This window comes from Saccopteryx bilineata, chromosome 3 (assembly GCF_036850765.1).
Source record: "Saccopteryx bilineata isolate mSacBil1 chromosome 3, mSacBil1_pri_phased_curated, whole genome shotgun sequence".
In the NCBI taxonomy this organism is placed as follows: domain Eukaryota; kingdom Metazoa; phylum Chordata; class Mammalia; order Chiroptera; family Emballonuridae; genus Saccopteryx; species Saccopteryx bilineata.
The window spans coordinates 312965271-312983902 of record NC_089492.1 but is presented as its reverse complement, the minus strand read 5'-3'; the positions used below and the strand labels follow the sequence as shown (position 1 = coordinate 312983902).

General features: G+C 49.6%; 2 protein-coding genes across 4 annotated transcripts in view; one reads left to right on the top strand and one right to left on the bottom strand.

Annotated features, from left to right (window-relative positions):
• The window catches only part of CCDC61 (coiled-coil domain containing 61), a 29979-nt gene extending 25605 nt beyond the window's left edge, over positions 1-4374 (top strand). For 2 of the 3 annotated variants that reach the window (XM_066271746.1, XM_066271747.1), the window contains exons 7-15: positions 1257-1467; positions 1556-1638; positions 2297-2466; positions 2545-2656; positions 2886-3022; positions 3110-3188; positions 3353-3407; positions 3860-3938; positions 4062-4374. In XM_066271746.1, the coding sequence (XP_066127843.1) occupies positions 1257-1467; positions 1556-1638; positions 2297-2466; positions 2545-2656; positions 2886-3022; positions 3110-3188; positions 3353-3407; positions 3860-3938; positions 4062-4159 (1024 nt within the window). In that variant the 3' untranslated portion in view covers positions 4160-4374. The remainder of the gene's footprint in view (positions 1-1256; positions 1468-1555; positions 1639-2296; positions 2467-2544; positions 2657-2885; positions 3023-3109; positions 3189-3352; positions 3408-3859; positions 3939-4061) is intronic. The other variant, XM_066271748.1, reaches the window with a different exon arrangement.
• Positions 4375-4872: 498 nt separating this feature from the next.
• Positions 4873-9316, bottom strand: PGLYRP1 (peptidoglycan recognition protein 1). The gene is made up of 3 exons (XM_066265323.1): positions 8987-9316; positions 5691-5812; positions 4873-5129 (listed from the first exon to the last, which is right to left on the bottom strand). Exons 1-3 carry the CDS (start codon positions 9265-9267, stop codon positions 4951-4953), a joined length of 582 nt encoding a protein of 193 aa, XP_066121420.1. The 5' UTR covers positions 9268-9316; the 3' UTR covers positions 4873-4950.
• Positions 9317-18632: the final 9316 nt, after the last annotated feature.

Genomic DNA, 18632 nt, shown 5'->3' with positions numbered 1-18632 from the left:
AAGCTTTTTGGTCACTTGACATGATTTTCCAGTATGCCACTAACTTTGATATAGTTGGATCTGTTTGAACCAGTTTTTTTTCTTTTCCTTTTTTTTTTTAGTGAGAGAGGAAAAAAGGGACAGAGGGAGGGAGGAAGGGAGAGAGATGAGAAGCATCAACTCGTAGTTGCGTTGTGTTAGTTGTTCACTGATTGCTTCTCATATCTGCCTTGACTGGGAGGCTTCAGCAGAGCCAGTGACCCCTTGCTCAAGCCAGTGACCTTTGAGCTCAAGCCAGTGACCATGGAATCCTGTCGATGATCCCATGCTCGGTGATCATGTGCTCAAGCTGGCGACCTCAGGGCTTCCATCCTGGATCCTCAGCGTCCCAGGTCGACACTCTGTGCACTGCGCCACCACCAGTCAGGCTGAGCCAGTTTCTTTTAAAAATTTTAGCAATTGATTTTGTTAAAATTTATTTACATACAATATTTTCCTAGTTTAAATTCAAAACCAGAAAAAGAGTACATGCAGAGGGGTCCTGCTTGTATCCCTATTGTCACTGCTGTTCCTGCTTTTAAAACTTTTTTGATTTATCCTTATATATTTTAGACAATATGAACACATATAATGTATAATTCCCCTTTTCCTTTTATGTAAAAATATATACTAAACATTTTTCTGCACTGTTTTTAAACTTACATCCTGGCCACCACTTGGTGACAGGACATAGAGCTCTTCTTTGTTCCTTCTTCTAGTTGTGTGGCACTCAGTTTAGTGGATCTACCTTAGAAATCCAACTAGTTCTTTGTTGGTGTACAGTTTGGTTATTTCCACTCTTTTGCTATCACAAATAGGGCTGCAAGTTAATAGCCTTGTGTGCACATCTTTTTCTCAAAGAAGGGTTTTGAGCACTGTAGTGACCTAATTATATTTGCATTTTACAAAGTCTCCTGGTGAGTGGGAGGCAGTGACACCGGGCTAAGGGGTCAGGGGGAGGCTGGGCTGGGGTCGGGACCTCAGGGTTGGGCTCTGAGGTTATAGAGGACAGGTCAGTGATATTTTGGAATTAGAGCTCAACACAGCTGTGTCTGCCCATGGGGTGGATGGCGGTGATGTGGCCATGCTCCTTGTAACGTGGGGAGAAGGTGGAGGAGGGGAGATGAAATGATGGTGCGTTCCCACTCCTGGGAGGAATAGGGATGAAAGGACCGTTCCCCTCTGCTCCCCTCCCCGCCCCCTAGCTTTCGCTTTCTTCCCTCTATCTCCTCCGCCAGGGTGTCGCGCCTGGCTGCTGAGAAGCGCGAGCTGGAGGTCCAGCTGGGGCGATCGCGCGAGGAGGCGCTGGCCGGGCGGGCCGCGCGCCAGGAGGCCGAGGCGCTGCGCGGGCTCGTGCGCGGGCTGGAGCTGGAACTGCGGCAAGAGCGCGGGCTCGGGACCCGCGGGTCTGGCCGCCGCAGCCAAGACTGCCGCCGCCTGGCGAAGGAGGTGAGGGAGCGCTGCGGCCGGCGGGGGTGGCTTTCGGGCAGACCTGGGCCTCAGATTGGACTTCTGCCCTCCTGTCTCCTCCCGGCAGCTGGAAGAGGTGAAGGCATCAGAGCGGAGCCTGCGCGCCCGGCTGAAGACGCTGAACAGCGAGCTGGCCACGTACAGGAGGGGGTGAGGGGCGTGGCTCGGGGGCGGGGCCTCAGAGCAGCCGACCCCGCCTGCAGGTGGGCTGCGGACCAGCGGGGCCGGGCGGAGTCTGAGGGAGGTTGGGCGGGGCCCGGGCTGGATGGAGCGGGTGGGTGGAGCCTGAGGATGGGCGGGCCTGAAGGGGTAGGAGAAGCCTAACGGACTGTGGGCGGGGCGGCGTAGGGGCTTAGGATAGTTGGAAAAAGGTGAATGGGGTCGGGAGGGATGGGCAGGGCTTGAAGCGGCTTTCAGGAGGTTGGGGCTGGACTAAGGGACTGGGGAGGGGCAGGGCCTGAGGGCTGAACGAAAAGGCGCGACCCAGCAGGTGGGGATCTGGATGATCTCTGCAGGTGTTTATTGGGGGTGGGTGGTGGAAAATTGGTGACAGAAAACCAGGTAGCTGTGGGAGACCTCAGGAGGAGGGTCAGGTGAAGGGGGTAGGTAGGTAGGCTGTCGGGAATGGCAGGTGGTTTTTTTTGGAAGGGGTAATGGGACTTCTTGAGGGCAGAGCCTAGGAGAAGGTTCTGTGAAGGTCTAGAAACTAATGGGCCTGAAGATTCGAAGATGATGAAGTCCGGGGGAGGCTTGGGATAGGAGTTGTTATGGCCGGTGGGAAACTGACAGTGGGGCCCTGCGCTCCCAGGAGACGGACTCCACCAGTGGTGCCACACCCAGCCCGGGAGGACAGGGCTTCATCGTCCCGGGAGCGCTCCACGTCGCGTGGCCGCGGCGCCGCCCGCTCCTCATCCCGGGAGAGTGGCCGCGGGGGCCGGAGTCGAGGCCACCCTGCCTGCCCCTCTCCCTCGCCCACAGGTTTGTGCCAGCCCTGCCCTTCCTGTGGGAGGACATGGAACGGACTAGAGCGGTGGAGGCACGATCCCGTGACCGCAGCTTCTTCACTCCACACCCCACCCCACCCCATCCTAGGTGGTCGTATGCCCCGCTTTGACCCCACAGCCTTTGTGAAAGCCAAGGAGAAGAAACTGAGAGAAATCAAGATGAAGTTAGCGTCCATTTCCTCTTCACCTGCCCATATCCTTGCCTCTTTACCAGTACCCTCATTTGTCCCCGTCTCCCATCTGTCACCATCCTCTGGTCACCCGCTCCATCTCTTTCCTTCCCTTGCATGACCTCAGGCGGGTCACCGCCCCGGCTGTGACCCACGGGGGCGCCGCGATGCCCTTCCCCGCCTTAGTCAGGCGCACAGGCGCAGTCTCCTTTCGGTTCCCCAGGCAGCAGCGGAACCGATTCGGCAGCGGAGGAAGCGGGGACGCGCCGTCCATCTCCTGGGCTCGCCAGACTCGTCCCTCTGCTCCCGTGACCGGTCGAGGGAACGCGGCTAGCCGCTCTCGAAACCGCAGCTCCTCAGGTAACCGGGCTGGAGCGCGCCGGGCCGGCAGGTGGGCCGGGCGGGGCCGGAGAGTGCTGGCGGCTCACCGTCTCCTCCTCCCTCTAGTGGACAGTTTCCGCAGCCGCTGCTCGTCCGCCAGCTCCTGCAGCGAGTTCGAGGATTTCTCTGAATCCCTCCATGGAGGGTAAAACTTGGGTGGGGGGAAAGGACCGCCTCCAAACGTTCGTCTGGGAGACAGGAAACAGTCTTTTGTGGGGAAATTAAGTGACGGAGCCTTGAAACTCGGAGAGGGGGAGATGGGAGGTGCCAAAGACTCTTCCCATTGGTCCTTCAATCCGCCTTCTTCAGTGTTCGCCGCCGCGGGAAGCACCTCAGCCCCACAACCTTGAGTGGGTCCAATATGGTGAGTGCCTTTCCTCAGGCTTTGGAGGAGGGGCAGATGAAACCGCCAGAAGCCAATGTTCCCTTCTCCGTGGTTCTCTTCCGGGTGTCACGTTGTAGACATGCCTCTCAAATGGCTCTGGACACTTTGCAGACCACTGGACTGGAGGGGAGGATGGGGGTGGGCTGTGGGCAGAGGCTAGTTAAGACCATCAGCTTGGGCCACAAATCGCCTCATACCACCTGTGTGATTCCGAGGTCGTCAGCCTCTGTCTCATTTTCTTTATCAGTAAATGAAGATGATAGTATTCACCTCAGAGGGTTCTGGTGAAGTTAAAAAGTTATTTTGTATAGGTGCCTAAAAGATGTCAGATGTTATTTTTTTCTGAGGTCCTTAAGTTCAGAATTTTCTTGTGGGATTTCGGGGGACAGGAATAGAGGGAGGGTGCCTGACCCCTTGCATGCCTTCCTCAGCTGCAGAAGTCCACCCCTGTGGAACGAAGCCGCCATCAGAGACATCTGGCCAATTCGGGGGGCTGGGTCCCCAACAAAGGTGAGGCTGGGACTCCACATCTCCCCCTCATGCCCCAGAGCCTGCTGGCAGCGTGTTGGGCCCTGGAGGTCTCTGTGGCTTCAGGCCCCTCACAGCCCTCCACACCCATGCCTGCTCTCACAGAGTACTGCTCCGACTACCAGGCGCCCGACATGGCCGAAATAGACTCCCGTTTGAAGGCCTTGCAGGAATACATGAACCGACTGGACACTCGATCATGACCTCGGAGAGGGAGCATTGTCCCTCTGTCCCCTATCCACCTTTGGATTCAGCGTGGGGGTGGGGCTTGTGTGTTTCCAGCTCCGCCCAGGCCCCGCCCCTCCTGGTGCTTTTAGGGTATCAAATGTGTGAGGCCCTTACCCCTCCTGCTCCCCCAGGCATCGCATGCTGGGACGGAGGGTATGTGCATTTTATAAATAAACATATTTGCCCTTGGGATCCCTCACCTTATGATTGAAGAGTGGGAGTGGAGGGGGTAGGTATGTATACAGGGGGGAGGTGTAGTTGGGGCCTGTTTCTGGGCATGTTTGTGTGACTGAGGGGCAGATTTGGTTTCAGGCTCAGGAAAAATTTGCATTCTCTAAAGCCGTGAAAGTTGGAGACCTGTGGGCATTACTGAGCAGCCCGTCCTCAGAGGGGACTAAGCAGAGATTCTGCACAGGATGTCTGGCTGTGTGGTGGAGAGGGGTGTTTTGTAGCATGGTTCACTGCCCGGGAGACCCCCCCGAGCTGCTGCTGGTGACATCTGGGCTGGCTTGGTGCTGATTCCTGCACTCTGACCTGACACCTCTGGGTTCTGAGCTGTGATGTGCCTTCTGAGCTAGCATCTCTGGGTTTTGAGCACCAGTGAGGACAGAGTGCTGGGAGGTGGGGGGGGGGGGTGGCTGAGGTCTGGGAGGGATGTGGGGAGGGGAGCATGTGGCAGATACAGAAGTACAGTTTGAGTTGCATCTTTATTGGAGGGGGAGGGGAGGCTGTGGATTTATGACTGGGGTTGGAGATAGACAAGGGCTTACTCCCTGTAATGTGGCCATTTCTGGATGATTTCGTAGAGCTGGTCCCCTGGAGAGAGCGTCTGCTGCACATCCCGGTGCCCTTTGACCTCGTAGTTGGATAGCAGAGCTCCCCGTGCCACTCCACAAGCCAGCAGACTCTTGGCTGCCCGGATGGCCCGTGGTGGGGGTGACCGCTCTGGGGGAGGCAGAGGCAGGAGTTAAGTTGGAGCTTCCTCAAGGGCAGAAGTAGTGTGGGGTAGTGGTTCCAATTGTGCATTCCCACCTGGCTCCCTAGGGCCCCAAACCCAGTCTGCCACTCTCTAGCAATGACTTAACCTCTGTGCCCCAGTTTCCTCCTATGTGAAAGAAGAGAATAATGGCACCTGCCACAGGGTTATGGGGCCATAAAATGAGTTACTTTAGGTAAAGCCCACCGATGGTGCCTGGTGCAGTGTGTGTGGCTGTTATGGTTCTTGCTCATTTGCCCTCTGTCCCCAGGCCTTGGGGCCTACCCACCACAGTACTTCAAGCACTTCTTAGCCTAAGTACTTTTATATGGAGTAATCCTCCTCTGAACTGTGCTGTTGAAAATGGTCACTATCCACAAAGGAGAAAATGAAGCCCTGAAAAGCTGAGTCACTTATCAAAGGTCACAGAGCTTGTGGGTGGCAGAGCCTCTCAACAGCTACACACCACAATGTGCCCTCCCCCGGGCCCATGTCAGCCCCCTTTCCTGACCTGCAGGACAGTCACTCACCCATGTAGTTGCCCATGAAAGTGATGCCGATGGATATGGGGTTCCAGGTGACACCTGCATGGTCACCCTTGGTGTTCCAGCCCCGGCCCTCATACACGAGCCCATCTTCTCCAATCAGGAAGCTGTGGGGAGGGGGGGTGAGGGAGGTTGATGCAGGAAGGAGGGCTTCCTGGGAGAGGACTCCCTTCCCCTCCTCCACTTGCCTTGCCCCTGTTCCTGCCACTCACACAATTTCTCCCACACTCCTTTTTATCCCCTCATCTTCAATAAGAACAATGACAGTGGCCCCTAAAAGGCCAAGCACAGTTCTGTACACACCTTGTTTCATCCTCATAGTAACTCATGAGTCACTACTGCCCCCATTCTGTAGATCAGTGGTCCCCAACCTTTTTTGGGCCACGGACCAGTTTAATGTCAGAAAATATTTTCATGGACCAGCCTTTAGGGTGGGACGAATAAATGTATCACGTGACCGAGACAAGCGTCAAGAGTGAGTCTTAGACGGATGTAACAGAGGGAATCTGGTCATTTTTAAAAAATAAAACATTGTTCAGACTTAAATATAAATAAAACGGAAATAATTTAAGTTATTTATTCTTTCTCTGCGGACCGGTACCGGTCTACGGCCCGGGGGTTGGGTACCACTGCTGTAGATAATCAGCAAGGTGGAGATACCTGCCCATGGTCACACAGCTAGTCAGGGGCAGAGCCAGGATTTTCACCCAGGTCCTTGTGACTTCCAGCCCCGGGATCTGACTCCTTGCTCTCTCCTGCCTCCCTGGAGGGTTTGTTGAGCTTTGGTCTGCTGAGTCCTCACATGCAATCCTCTGAGGCAGAAACTGTTGTCATCCCTACTTTTAGCTGAGGGAGTCGAAAGTGAGGTGATTTGTCCCAGCTCATGCCCCAGAGGTCCCTGCCTCAGAAATCTCCACTGAGAAACTCCAGTGCCCTCACCCCAGCCTGCTTCCTGCCTCCTGTTGCCTGCTGGAGGTCCACTCTGGTGTCAGTATCAGGGACTGAAGGGTTGGGGTCACAATCAGATGTGGACCCTGAGCTCCAGCATCTGCCACTTTAAGGTTTCCAATCCTGGCAGGTCCTTAAGACTCTCATTCAACACATCTCGATTGAGTCTGACATGGCACGTTGGAATTAACTAGAAGATCAGCATCTTGGCTCACAGATCACCAATGATGCACAGCATGTTGGCACTTCTGGGTCTCAGGTTCTGAATCTCCCACTTAAGAAGCCACTCTGCCTGACCAGGTGGTGGCGCAGTGGATAGAGCGTTGGACTGGGATGCGGAAAATCCAGGTTCGAGGTCGGCAGCTTGAGCTCGGGCTCATCTGGTTTGAGCAAAAAGCCCACCAGCTTGAACCCAAGGTCGCTGGCTCCAGCAAGGGGTTACTCAGTCTGCTGGAGGCCCACGGTCAAGGCACATATGAGAAAGCAATCAATGAACAACTAAGGTGTCGCAACACGCAATGAAAAACTAATGATTGATGCTTCTCATCTTTCTCCGTTCCTGTCTGTCTGACCCTACCCATCCCTCTCTCTGACTCACTCTCTGTCTCTGTAAAAAATAAATTTAAAAAAAAAAAAAAAAAAAAAAAGAAGCCACTCTGAGAGTCGGGCTCTGAAGAGGCTAGAAATATCACAGTGACCCTCAGGACTGGGCCAGTTTTGGCCCTGCTATGTCCCCAGCACGTGGCATAGGTGATTGGTGCTCCTTGTCTATTCATTAAATGGATGCGTCTAAGGTAAATCTTAACCATCGCCACCAGGTGGGTGCAGGCAGGAGCCTTGCTTTACAAGTGAACGACTGAGGCCCTGAGAGGGAGCTTGACGCAACAAGGAAGGAGGATTCAGAATGCTTGAATAAGACTGAATCCTAAAACCTGAGAATCATTTCACTGTCTTTTCTGTAAGGCAATTTAGGCCAGAGGCAGTGGAGCCAGGGGCTGGCCTTCGTTACTTCATGGGGACACTTAGAATTTGAACACTTGGAAACAAAACCTTCACATTGGAAACTGAATTGTAAACTCTTGATCTGGAAGAGCTGAGGGATGCCCTTGGAAGTTTCTGGAGTTCTCCAAGTGAGGTTTCCAGATTCCCCAGCCTTGCCACAGCCCCTCACTGAAGCCCTCTAAGCGTGGGTCCTGGGAACATGCATTTTCAGTAGGTGATTCTGGTGTTTACCAAGGTGTGAAAACCTGTAGGGATCAAACGTTCCCTTGTGCTGGACCCCAGCCTGTTACCCTGGAAAGGGCACTGGTGGCCATGGGCTCCAGGGACAGATCTAATCTGTCCGCATCCTGTTCTGCTCTCGCGCCCTAGTGTCTGTATCTCCACAGCCGCCAGAGGGAGCTTCCTTTATATAAGGAGGCTCACATCCCTCCCTTGGCTCCTGCCTTTGTCAGTAGAACCAGTCCTGATGGTAGCTTATAAGGTCCTTTGTCACCTGGCTCTTCCTATCCCCTCTTCCTCATTGCATATCATTCCTCCAGCTACCCCAATGCCCTGAGCTCTGGCCTTCAGGCATGACCCGCTCACTGCCCCTCATAGCTCACCTCCCTGAGGTACCCCTAGCTCATCACACTTCCTCAGCTGCCCATCCCGGAGCCAAGTCAGAACCACCCTAACAGGAAGACGTTCCCTCACCCTGCCCTTCAAAAGGAGCCCATGTAGTCCTGGTTTCAGCTTCTGGGCATCACTTCCATCACCATCTGAATCCATTGTGCCGACTGACTTTATTTCTCCCTAATAGTCTTTAAGTCCAGTCTGGCTGGATTCATACTGTTGATGGCTCTGTCCCCATCCCAGCATTTGACACGTGGCCTGGCACGTAGCCGCTGACTAATGGCAATAATCCACAGATTTGGGACTCCGGTACATGCCAGGCAGTGTCCTGAGTGATTTGATCAGGCAGGCCACAACTCCATGACTGCAGAGGAGGGGGCTGAGACCCTGACTACCTGCCCCGGGTCTCAGGCAGCCATAAGCAGAGCTGGGGACTGGAACCAGCCTGGTTGTTTGTCTCCTAACAAAGACACATGGCACTTTCGTGTGTGGGCAAAGCCCCTCCCTCCAAGGAGCAGAACTTGGACTTCACCCCTTTCCCCATCTCCTAGCATCTTTGTGCTGTCTGCATGGCCAGCCCTATGCGGTGACTCTGGGAGAAAGGAAGACACTGCGGTTGAGTTGGCAGCGCAGCTGTCAGCGGGGGCGGGGCCGGGGGCGGGCTCTCTGATAGTGCGGGCCTGCTGTCTCCCAGGCCAGCACCCCCACCCCGCACTTACTTGTAGCCCACGTCACAGAAGTCCAGTGTCTGCGCATGGTAGTGTTGCACGTTCTGGGCCTGCTGCCGGCACAAGGCTGGGGTGTCACAGGAGCTGCCCGCTGTGTGCGACACCACCACGTAGCGCACAGGCAGTTTCAGCTCCTGGATGCACCGGGACGGCAGGGCCCGCCACTCTTTCCGGGGCACAATGGGGCCGCAGCAGGCTGAGTCTTCCTCCCCGGTTCCGAGTCCAAGTTGGGCGAGGAGGGCCCAGGCGAGCAGCACGCAGAGCTGGGACATGGCAGCAGGACGCGCAGCGCTGGCTCGGAGCGCGGAGCGCGGAGCCCGGGCCACTTTTATATGCTGGGGCCCGAGGGGGTGGGGAGGAGAGCATTGCTTCACACCCTAGCTGGACTTCCCTCTCGGGTTACATGGCACCCCAGACCCTGCTTCCTTCTCTGGTCGTTCTTGCAAGAGGATGCGGTGTGGTTGGGTCTCAGGGGAAGGGGAACCGATGAAAAAGTCACGGGGCCCCTCACCCAGCCGAGAGTGGGAGCGGGGAGAGGCGCGCAAGCCCTGGGCACTTTGCCCTGTGGTTTCTGGAAGACTCAGGCCTGGATCCTTGCTCTGCTTGGTCTCTTGGGCCAATGGGCTTGGGACAGCTCACCAGGAGCTTAACACTGGAGAGAGGCCCGGGGCCTCTTCCCTTTTCCAGCAGAGACTGAGGTAACAGACAGCCATTTTCAGACACTTCTCCCAGCCCAAGTTCGATGCCATTCCACCCTCTCAGCAATCTGAAGAGGTGGGTATTGGGAAGCCTATTTCACAGTTGAGTAAACTGAGGCTGGGAGGAAGGAAGCCATGTTCTGAGCCTGGTGGCCCATACAGTAGAACACCGGGGGCCTAGAGCCTGGATTCAGAGCCAGGTTGTCTGCACTGAGTTCTGGTAACATTCCAGTGCCTGGCCTAACCTTGCCGTGCCCCAGTTTTCCCCACCAGCAAAATAGGGATGATAATAATTGGGTCAATGTGGGATTAAATGTTTGGCAGGGTTGAGCCCTCAGACGATGCCTGACTCATAGTACTACATAAGCACCGTTAGGACTCGAGTTCAGTTCTTCCCTTGGTAGTAAGCAACACACTTTACGTGGGGGCGGCTAGGAGCTCTGCTGTGCACAGGAAGGAATAGCAGGTCCAGGGATGAGCAACCATTTGCCCAGTGCCACTCAGGGGATTGGGATCACCTGCTGAGACGGAAGGCTTCCTGGGGCCTCTGCTCTGCCCAGGACCCTTGGTCACTCTCTAGAGCATGTGGGAGATCGAGTAGACCGCCTGGTGCCCTTTCTCCTTTCCTGCTACTCTAGTGGAGTTAAAAAATGACAAAAGGGTTGGGGCACTGGGTGAGAGAGGTGAGGGGACTAAGAAGTACAAATTGGTAGTTACAAAATAGTAACAGGGATGTAAGTAAAGCATAAGCAATAGAATCAATAATATTGTGATAATTATGTATGGTGCCAGTTGAGGTACCGGAAATATCAGGGCGGGAACACTGCGTAGAGTACATGATTGTCTAACCAGTAAGCTGTATGCCCCAAACCAATACATAATAAAATTTTAAAAAGAAATAAAGCACCTTGAAAAAAAAAGGACAAAAATAATACATATTAGTGATAACAAAATAAATGGATGCAAAGTGTTAACCCCCTGTGTCCCACTTCCTCCGGCTCTACACACCTGAGGTCACCATGAGAACAGCGTGGTATGTTTTCTTCCACCGTATTTACATGCTCAGGTAGATCCTGCTTATACCCACGATACTGTCGAATGGCGCACCAAGCATCTCTAAGCACTTTTCACGAGTTATCTCAGCATGTGCTCCCAGCAGGTTTGTGAGATGGATGTTATTATTACCCTCCTTTTACAGCCGAGGACACTAGCCCAGAGGGGTTATCTCCCTTTAGATAAAGGGAGAAGATGGTGACACCAAAGTGTAGCTGCAGCCCTCCTAGCTCCAGGGATTAAGTTCTAAACCATAAATCTCACTACCAACAAACTGTATAACAACATTAAAAAATCAAAATGACATATATCACTTTGCCTTTTGTCACCTAGTGTTTCATGTTCACCTCTCCAGGCCAATACAATCTAATTTACTCTTCATAGTATACTGCTCACAAAAATTAGGGGATATTTCAAAGTGAATATGAAGTTATAAAATATCCCCTAATTTTTGTGAGCAGTATAGATCCATAATATGGTCTAGGTTTACCATTTTGAAAATCTTTCTGAAGCTCTCCAGTTCCCCCCCCAACATTGCACAAAATATTACCAGACATACAGCCCCTCACTGAAGCAATATTTAATAGATATTGCTAGATTGTTTTTCCTAAAAGGCTGTTAACAATCCATCAGTAACCCGATCAAGCCCTCACCCCAGAAGTGGGTGTTATTTCTCTTTTTATGTAAAAAAATTTTTTTTTGAGAGAGAGACAGGAAGGGAGAGAGAGTGAGAAGCATCAGCTCATATTTGCTTTCATTGTGGTTGTACACTGAGCTTTCTATACATGCCTTGACTAAGGCCATGCCAGTGTCTCCTTGGGCTTTTCATGCCAGCAACCTTTGGGTTCAAGCTGGCAAGCTTTGGGATCATGTGGATGACTCCCCTGCTTAAGCCAGTGACACTGTGCTGATGAGCCAACACTCAGAGCCAGTGACGTCGGGATTTTGGGATTTCGAACCCGAGAGCTCAGCGTCTGGGTTGATGCTTTATTCCACTGTACCACCACCATTCAGGCATTAGTTCTTAAATGTATGGGTAAAAAGTGTTATCTCTTTGTAACTGTAATTGGCATTTTTATGATGACTCAGGAGTATGAGTATTTTTCTGTGATTGCTGTCCATTTGGATTGGCCATTTGGATTTGTCTTCTGTCAATTGCCTCTTCATTTACATTGCCCATTTGAAAAATAAATTGGGATGTTTGCTGCTTTTTTTTAAATCAATCTGCATAATGAAGAAAAAATGCTATAACTAGTATTGCTGAGTTGGGTCTCAGTTCTTTTTAAAAGTATTAAAGAATTACATACATATAAAAAGTGTTCAAATGTACTTTTTATAGTTACTAGAACAAATTTATAGAGTTAATGTTTTAATATAGTGGAAAGCTGTATTAATTTTCACACCACAAGCACACTATGTGTCCAGCATCCAGATCAGGAAATAAAGCAGCATTTAAAATATTAATAGATATTGTGCCCTGGCCGGTGGCACAGTGGATAGAACATCGGCCCAGAATGCTGGGTTTGCCTGCTTGATCCTGGGGTTGCTTATCCTGTCGCCAATCCTGTGGTGGCTGGCTTGATCCTGGGGGCACCGACTCGACCCCTAGGTTGCCAGTTCGAGCCCCGGTTGGGGCACATAAGCAATCAATGACCCAACTAAGTGGAACAATGAGTTGATGCTTCTCTCTCTCTCTCTCTCTCTCTCCCTTCCCCCTCCTCTCTCTAAATATATATATTATATATATTAATAGATATTGCCAAATACTATTTAAAAAAAGTTTTGACATTCCTTTCCCCAGCAATATGATCAGTTTTAAAATGCTTTAGCAACCCAGGGAATGGTATCTCTTTAGTGTTTTATTTGTATTTTCTTTATTTTTATTTTTATTTTCTTTTTAAAGAGAAAGAGAGTCAGAGAGAGGGATAGATAGGGACAGACAGGAAGGGAGAGAGATGAGAAGCATCAATCATCAGTTTTTCATTGCAACACCTTAGTTGTTCATTGATTGCTTTCTCATATGTGCCTTGACCGTGAGCCTTCAGCAGACCGAGTAACCCCTTGCTCAAGCCAGTGACCTTGGATCCAAGCTGGTGAGCTTTGCTCAAACCAGATGAGCCTGCGCTCAAGCTGGTGACCTCGCGGTCTTGAACCTGGGTCCTCCGCATCCCAGTCCGATGCTCTATCCACTGCGCCACTGCCTGGTCAGGCTATTTGTATTTTCTTGAACATCAGAGAGGTGATCATCTTTATACATATTTAAGACCTCACCCATCTTCTGTGAACTGTCTATGTTCATCTTTTAAAATAATTTTCCTGTTGGGTTTTTGAATATGGGGAAATATTAACCTTGCCTGTTTAATGTGTAGCAAACCATTTTCTCAAGTCTATTACATTTATATTTTTGTTTTATAGTTTCTGTACTTTTTATAATGCCTTAAGAAGATCTTTCCATACCAAGATTATAAATCTTTGTCTCTTTAAAGAAATATTGTTATTTTGTGTTTATCTTTTAGACATTTACCTCAGATAGTATGTATAATTGCATATGGTGTGAGGTAGGAGTATAGCTTTGTTTCCAAATGGCTGGTCCTGGCACCATTTGTTTTATATTTTATTTTTTTTGTGACAGAGACAGAGAGTCAGAGAGAGGAACAGATAGGGACAGACAGGAAGGAAGAGAGATGAGAAGCATCAATTCTTTGTTGTGTCTCTTTAGTTGTTCATTGATTGCTTTCTCATATATGCCTTGACTGGGGGGCTGCAGCAGAGCAAGTGACACTTTGCTCAAGCCAATGACCTTGGGCTCAAGCCAGCGACAATGGGGTCATGTCTATGATCACATGCTCAAGCCAGAGACCTCACACTCGAGATGGTGAGCCCATCAAGCCAGATGAGCCTGCACTTAAGCCGGTGACCTTGGGGTTTCGAATCCACATCCCTGTCTACCACTCTATCTACTGCGCCACTGCCTGGCCAGGCATTGGCACCATTTATTGAATAGTTTGACCTGGTTTTAAATTTTGGCGATACCATTTACTAGCTGGGCAGTTGGGCAGCATTTGACTTCCTTCTTTTTGAAATACTCACTTCTCTTGCTTCTCTGTCACAAGACTGTCTTGTTTTTCCTTCTGCTTCTCTGGCCAGCCTTTTCTATTCAGACTCATTCTTCCTTCCTTGATTGGTTATACTATGCTTTTTTTTTTTTTAAATATCTTTTTTTTAAATTTTTATTTTTTTAATTCATTTTAGAGAGGAGAGGGGGAGAGAGAGAGAGAGAGAGAGAGAGAGAGAGAGAGAGAGAGGAGAGACAGAGAGAGAGAAGGGGGAGGAGCTGGAAGCATCAACTCCCGTATGTGCCTTGACCAGGCAAGCTCAGGGTTTCGAACCGGGGACCTCAGCATTTCCAGGTCGATGCTTTATCCACTATACTATGCTTTTTATGCCAGGTGATCTTGTCCAGGCAATGGCTCCGACCACTACTGAGATGCAGAGAACTTCCAGATTTTAATGTCCAGCCCAGAGCTTTCAACTGAATTCTGGATCTGTGAGTCCTCCTACCTACTTGACATCTCCCCTTGGATGTCCCACAGGCACTTTGAATGCAAGGTTCCTCAGATGGTTCATGATTTGTTCTCCCAAAATGAGCCTTCTTCCAGGAGTCCCTGTCTGAGGGAATGGTATCATCACCCTCCAGTTACAAAAGCCATACATCTGAGCACCATCCCTGACCTATGTCCATTCTCTCCCTTTCTGTTTTCTGCACCCAAAATGATGCCCAACACAAAACAGGTGCTCAATAAATACCAAAAATTTGAATGAATATTTAGTTCATCCCTCAGTCATGTTGATGTTATCTTCTAAATATCTTACAAATTAGACCTCTCCTGTCTATTTCCACTATTTCACCTTGGTCCAGTCACCATCTCCTTGCACCTGGGACTTTGCTCCCACCTGCTCAGTGACCTTCCAGTGGGCACTCTGGTCCCTGTGTGGCCAAAGCTCAGATTATATGAGGTCTTTCCTGCAGGTCACCCTAAAAATGAGTCACATTTTTCTGTGGCTCCCCGTGACTCTTAAGATAGGTCCCCATCTCCTCTCCCTAGCTGGCAGCACAGGGGGTCCTCCTGCTTCACCCCGCTCACTCTCTTTCCCTCAGTGCCCCAGCCTCCCTGCCTTTCTTGCTGCTCCTGAAGATGCTTTGACTACCCTGCCCCCAAGGGCATACTTGTGTATTCACACTGTGCACACATTTTAAATAGAGGAACCTTGTGAAATTCAGGAAATTTGTAACTTAGTTTTAAGATTACAAACCACTCTACTAGCCTTTTGTAAATATTTGCACATCAGATTCCTTACTGATACCAAGAATATAATAATTAGCCTGGTGGGGTGAAATTTCCCTTTGTTAGAGTTCTATCTAGTCTGTATCTTGGCAGCCTAAAATTGCAACATGCCCTTGTCAGTGAGCATTTATCGAAAGGTTGATCAAGGGGTAATTGTTCTATTGCCTTTAATTTTGGGACTATATTACTTGTGTATTTTTCTAACAGACAATTAAATTAGATTTAATCCCTGTATGCTTTAGGAAGTTGAATTTTTAAATATTTAATTCATCTATTGCCTTCATTTGGTCTTGTTATAATTAATTCAGCCAGTATAAAAACTCACCAGATTCTCCTGCAGTTAGCAAAGAAGACTTGTTTTTTTTGTTCTATCAACAATGATGGAAATCAAATTAAATGGAGATTATAGCAAGGACAAGTTTAAAACTCAATGCCAAATTTTCATTTTTTCCCTTGATGTTCCCAAGCCTGAAATGCTCACCCCTCACTTTCCCCATCCTGTTTGTCACTTACTGTTCCTTCATATCACCTCTGAGGAGGTGACAAATCCCCCTCTTTGCTTCCCCTACATTGTTTCTGCTCCTTCTTTGTATTTATCAAAAGTGTAGTTATTGACTTACTTGTGTAATATGTTGGTCAATTTCTGTCTCTCCCACAGTAAGGTCTATAAGTAGGGTCATGATATAATTTACTGTCCAAACCATGACACTTGAGAGTTACAGAGAAAGGTATTAATTATGCTGGGTCAATAAGTGCCCATGGACTGTCCCCAGTAACCCAGGAAGTGTAGTTTCCCTGTTTAAAGATAAAGAAGGGATGCCTGACCTGCGGTGGTGCAGTGGATAAAGCATCGACCTGGAAAGCTGAGGTTGCCGGTTTAAAACCCCGGGCTTGCCTGGTCAAGGCACATATGGGAGTTGATGCTTCCTGCTCCTCCCCCCCTTCTCTCTCTCTCTCCCCTCTCTAAAATTAATAAATAAAAATATTTTAAAAAAAGATAAAAAAGGGGCTATCATTTTTCCTTCCCTTTCCCTCATCATTACATACACATAGCTCCTAGCACATAGTTCGTGATAAATATATGTGAATGTCACATATTAAACCACCTCAGTTTCTCCATCTTTGAAATGGACTTAATGATAGCCTGTCCCTCATAGGGCTGTTGTAAGCTGCAGGCTGCCCCTCATGTGCACGGACAAGGGGACAGTTGGAGGTCTACAATACCCTATTGTCAACTAGTTAATGGTACTAATCAAGCTAACAGCTGCTAAAAAAATATGATTTACCTTCTTCACAAAAACACCTGCAAAAAAGACAGAGTAGAGCCCTGGCAGAATAGCTTGGTTGGTTAGAACATTGTCCCAAAGTGCAGAGGTTGCCAGTTTGATCCACAGTTAGGGTGCATACAGGAACAGATCTATGTTCCTGTTTTTCTCTCTCCCTTCTTCTTTCTCTAAAATCAATAATAATAATAAAAAAGAAGGGCCCGGGTAGTTGGCTCAGCAGTAGAGTGTTAGCCTGGCACGTAGATGTCCCGGGTTTAATTCCCGGCCAGAGCACACAGGAGAAGCAACCACCTGCTTCTCCACCCCTGTCTTTCGTCTCTCTCTCTCTCTCTCTCTCTTCTCCTCCCTTCCTGTAGCCTGGGCTTCATTGGAGCAAGTTGGCCCCTGTCACTGAAGATGGCTCCATGGCCTTTGCCTCAGGGGCTAAAAAATGGCTTTGGTAGCAATGGAGCAAGGGCCCCAGATGGGCAGAGCATTGCCCCCTAGTGGGCATGCTGGGTGGATCCTGGTCAGGTTGCATGTGGGAGTCTGTCTCTTTGCCTCCCCTCCTCTCACTATAAAAAAAAAATGTGTGTGTATGAATAAAAGACAAAGTAGAAGGATGTGTGCAAAGCAACAGTGCACACCAGATGATAGGGCAGTTTCAAAATGGATTTCCTTTTCTGACAGATACCATGGTTCACTCTGGGAAGCAAGTAGGAGGAGGGGAAGGAGCGACCTTCTCCCTCATTTATTAACTCAGTCCCTCTTTCGGTAATTTGGGAAACTCACGTGACGAATACCCTTTTTTTTTTCTCTCTATTGGGAGAGGAGACTGCTCCTCTTTTGCTCCTGTCTCCATCCTCATCCAGATCTCCTCTCTTCTTCTCCTCCTCCTCCTCCTCCTCCACCACCTCCATCTCCTCTGCCACTTCTTCTACCACCTCCTCCTCCTCTTCTTCTTCCTCTAGAAGGTTCTTTATTTTAAAAAGACTCTTGTCAGCCCTGGCTGGGTGGCTCAGTGGCTAAGGCATGGGTCTGGCTTGCCAGTGATTGTGGGTTTGACCCTCCCCCCAGTCAGGGCATGTATGCGATGTGACAATGTGTATACAACTAAGTGACACAATGAGTTGATGCTTCTCTCTCTCTCTCTCCTTTTCTCTCTTTCTCTCAAATCAATGGAGAAATAATACTATTTAAAAAAAGACATCAATTTTCAGATTCAAAACAGTTGCACCATTGGTTTTTCTTTCTCCCAACCGGCCCCCAAAGAGAGCACACCAAAGGAGAGTGCATTTGAAGCCAATAAGCCTCAGGATGCACGCCTAACAGACCTCACAGAAACCTTACCAAAAAGGGGGACTGGGTAAGGAAAGATACTTTTAAAGACCAGGCACTGCCAACCAGACTAGTGAGCTCTCCCAGCCACATGGGGTGGCCACGCACCCCAACCCCAAGAAGCAATTTCAAAATAATGCAAAATTTAAAAACAGTTTTGTCAACAAACTATTCAAGATTCCACCAGCATTAACTGATACAAAGTACAATAAGATGGGCTTTTGGAGACAGCAGCTTCAGATGCAGAAAAGGGTGATGAGTTTTTCTGGCTAAATCCATGGCAAAAAAATAAATTTATTTCTTTCAAAGAGGCAGGAGGGCAAATAACTGGTCACTTCAATATAAGGGGCACAGGATCCATTCTCTGAACCATTGGGAAGGGGGTAGGAAGGGGACAAGGATTTGGTCTCACTGTTTAAATTTGGTCACTTCTGATGAAAAAATAAAACTGCCCCTCCTGGACTCACCTCCCTGGTTTGCTGGCACTCCGCACAAAGCAGGGGTTCCCCGTAGGAGCAGTCTGTCTCTGGGCTCCGTCTGGCCCTCAGTAAGGCAGACCCAGACCTCTCTCCCGCCTCTATGGAGAGAGAAAGCATATGCATTAAGATGAAAAGTTACTTTCTAACAGTGAGAAGAGGATTAGATTGCTGCTTGAGGGCTATAAAATTATTTGGAATATTTCACAAATGGTTGCTACATCAACAAGAAAGGCAATTACAAAACGAGTATGTCACAACAGGCTTTTAAAACCACTGTGCATTGCACTCACATTCCCTTCAATGTTCCCACAGATGCTCAGCCTGCAGCCCAACCAGAATCTGTGGGGAGAGGCAGAGACAGTTTGGGGAAACAGACATGGGTGGGGGTGGGGTGGGGTGCGACGCAGCAAAAGGAGAAAGCAGCCTTCAGTTAAAGATCAGCTTCGGGCTGGCTGGCC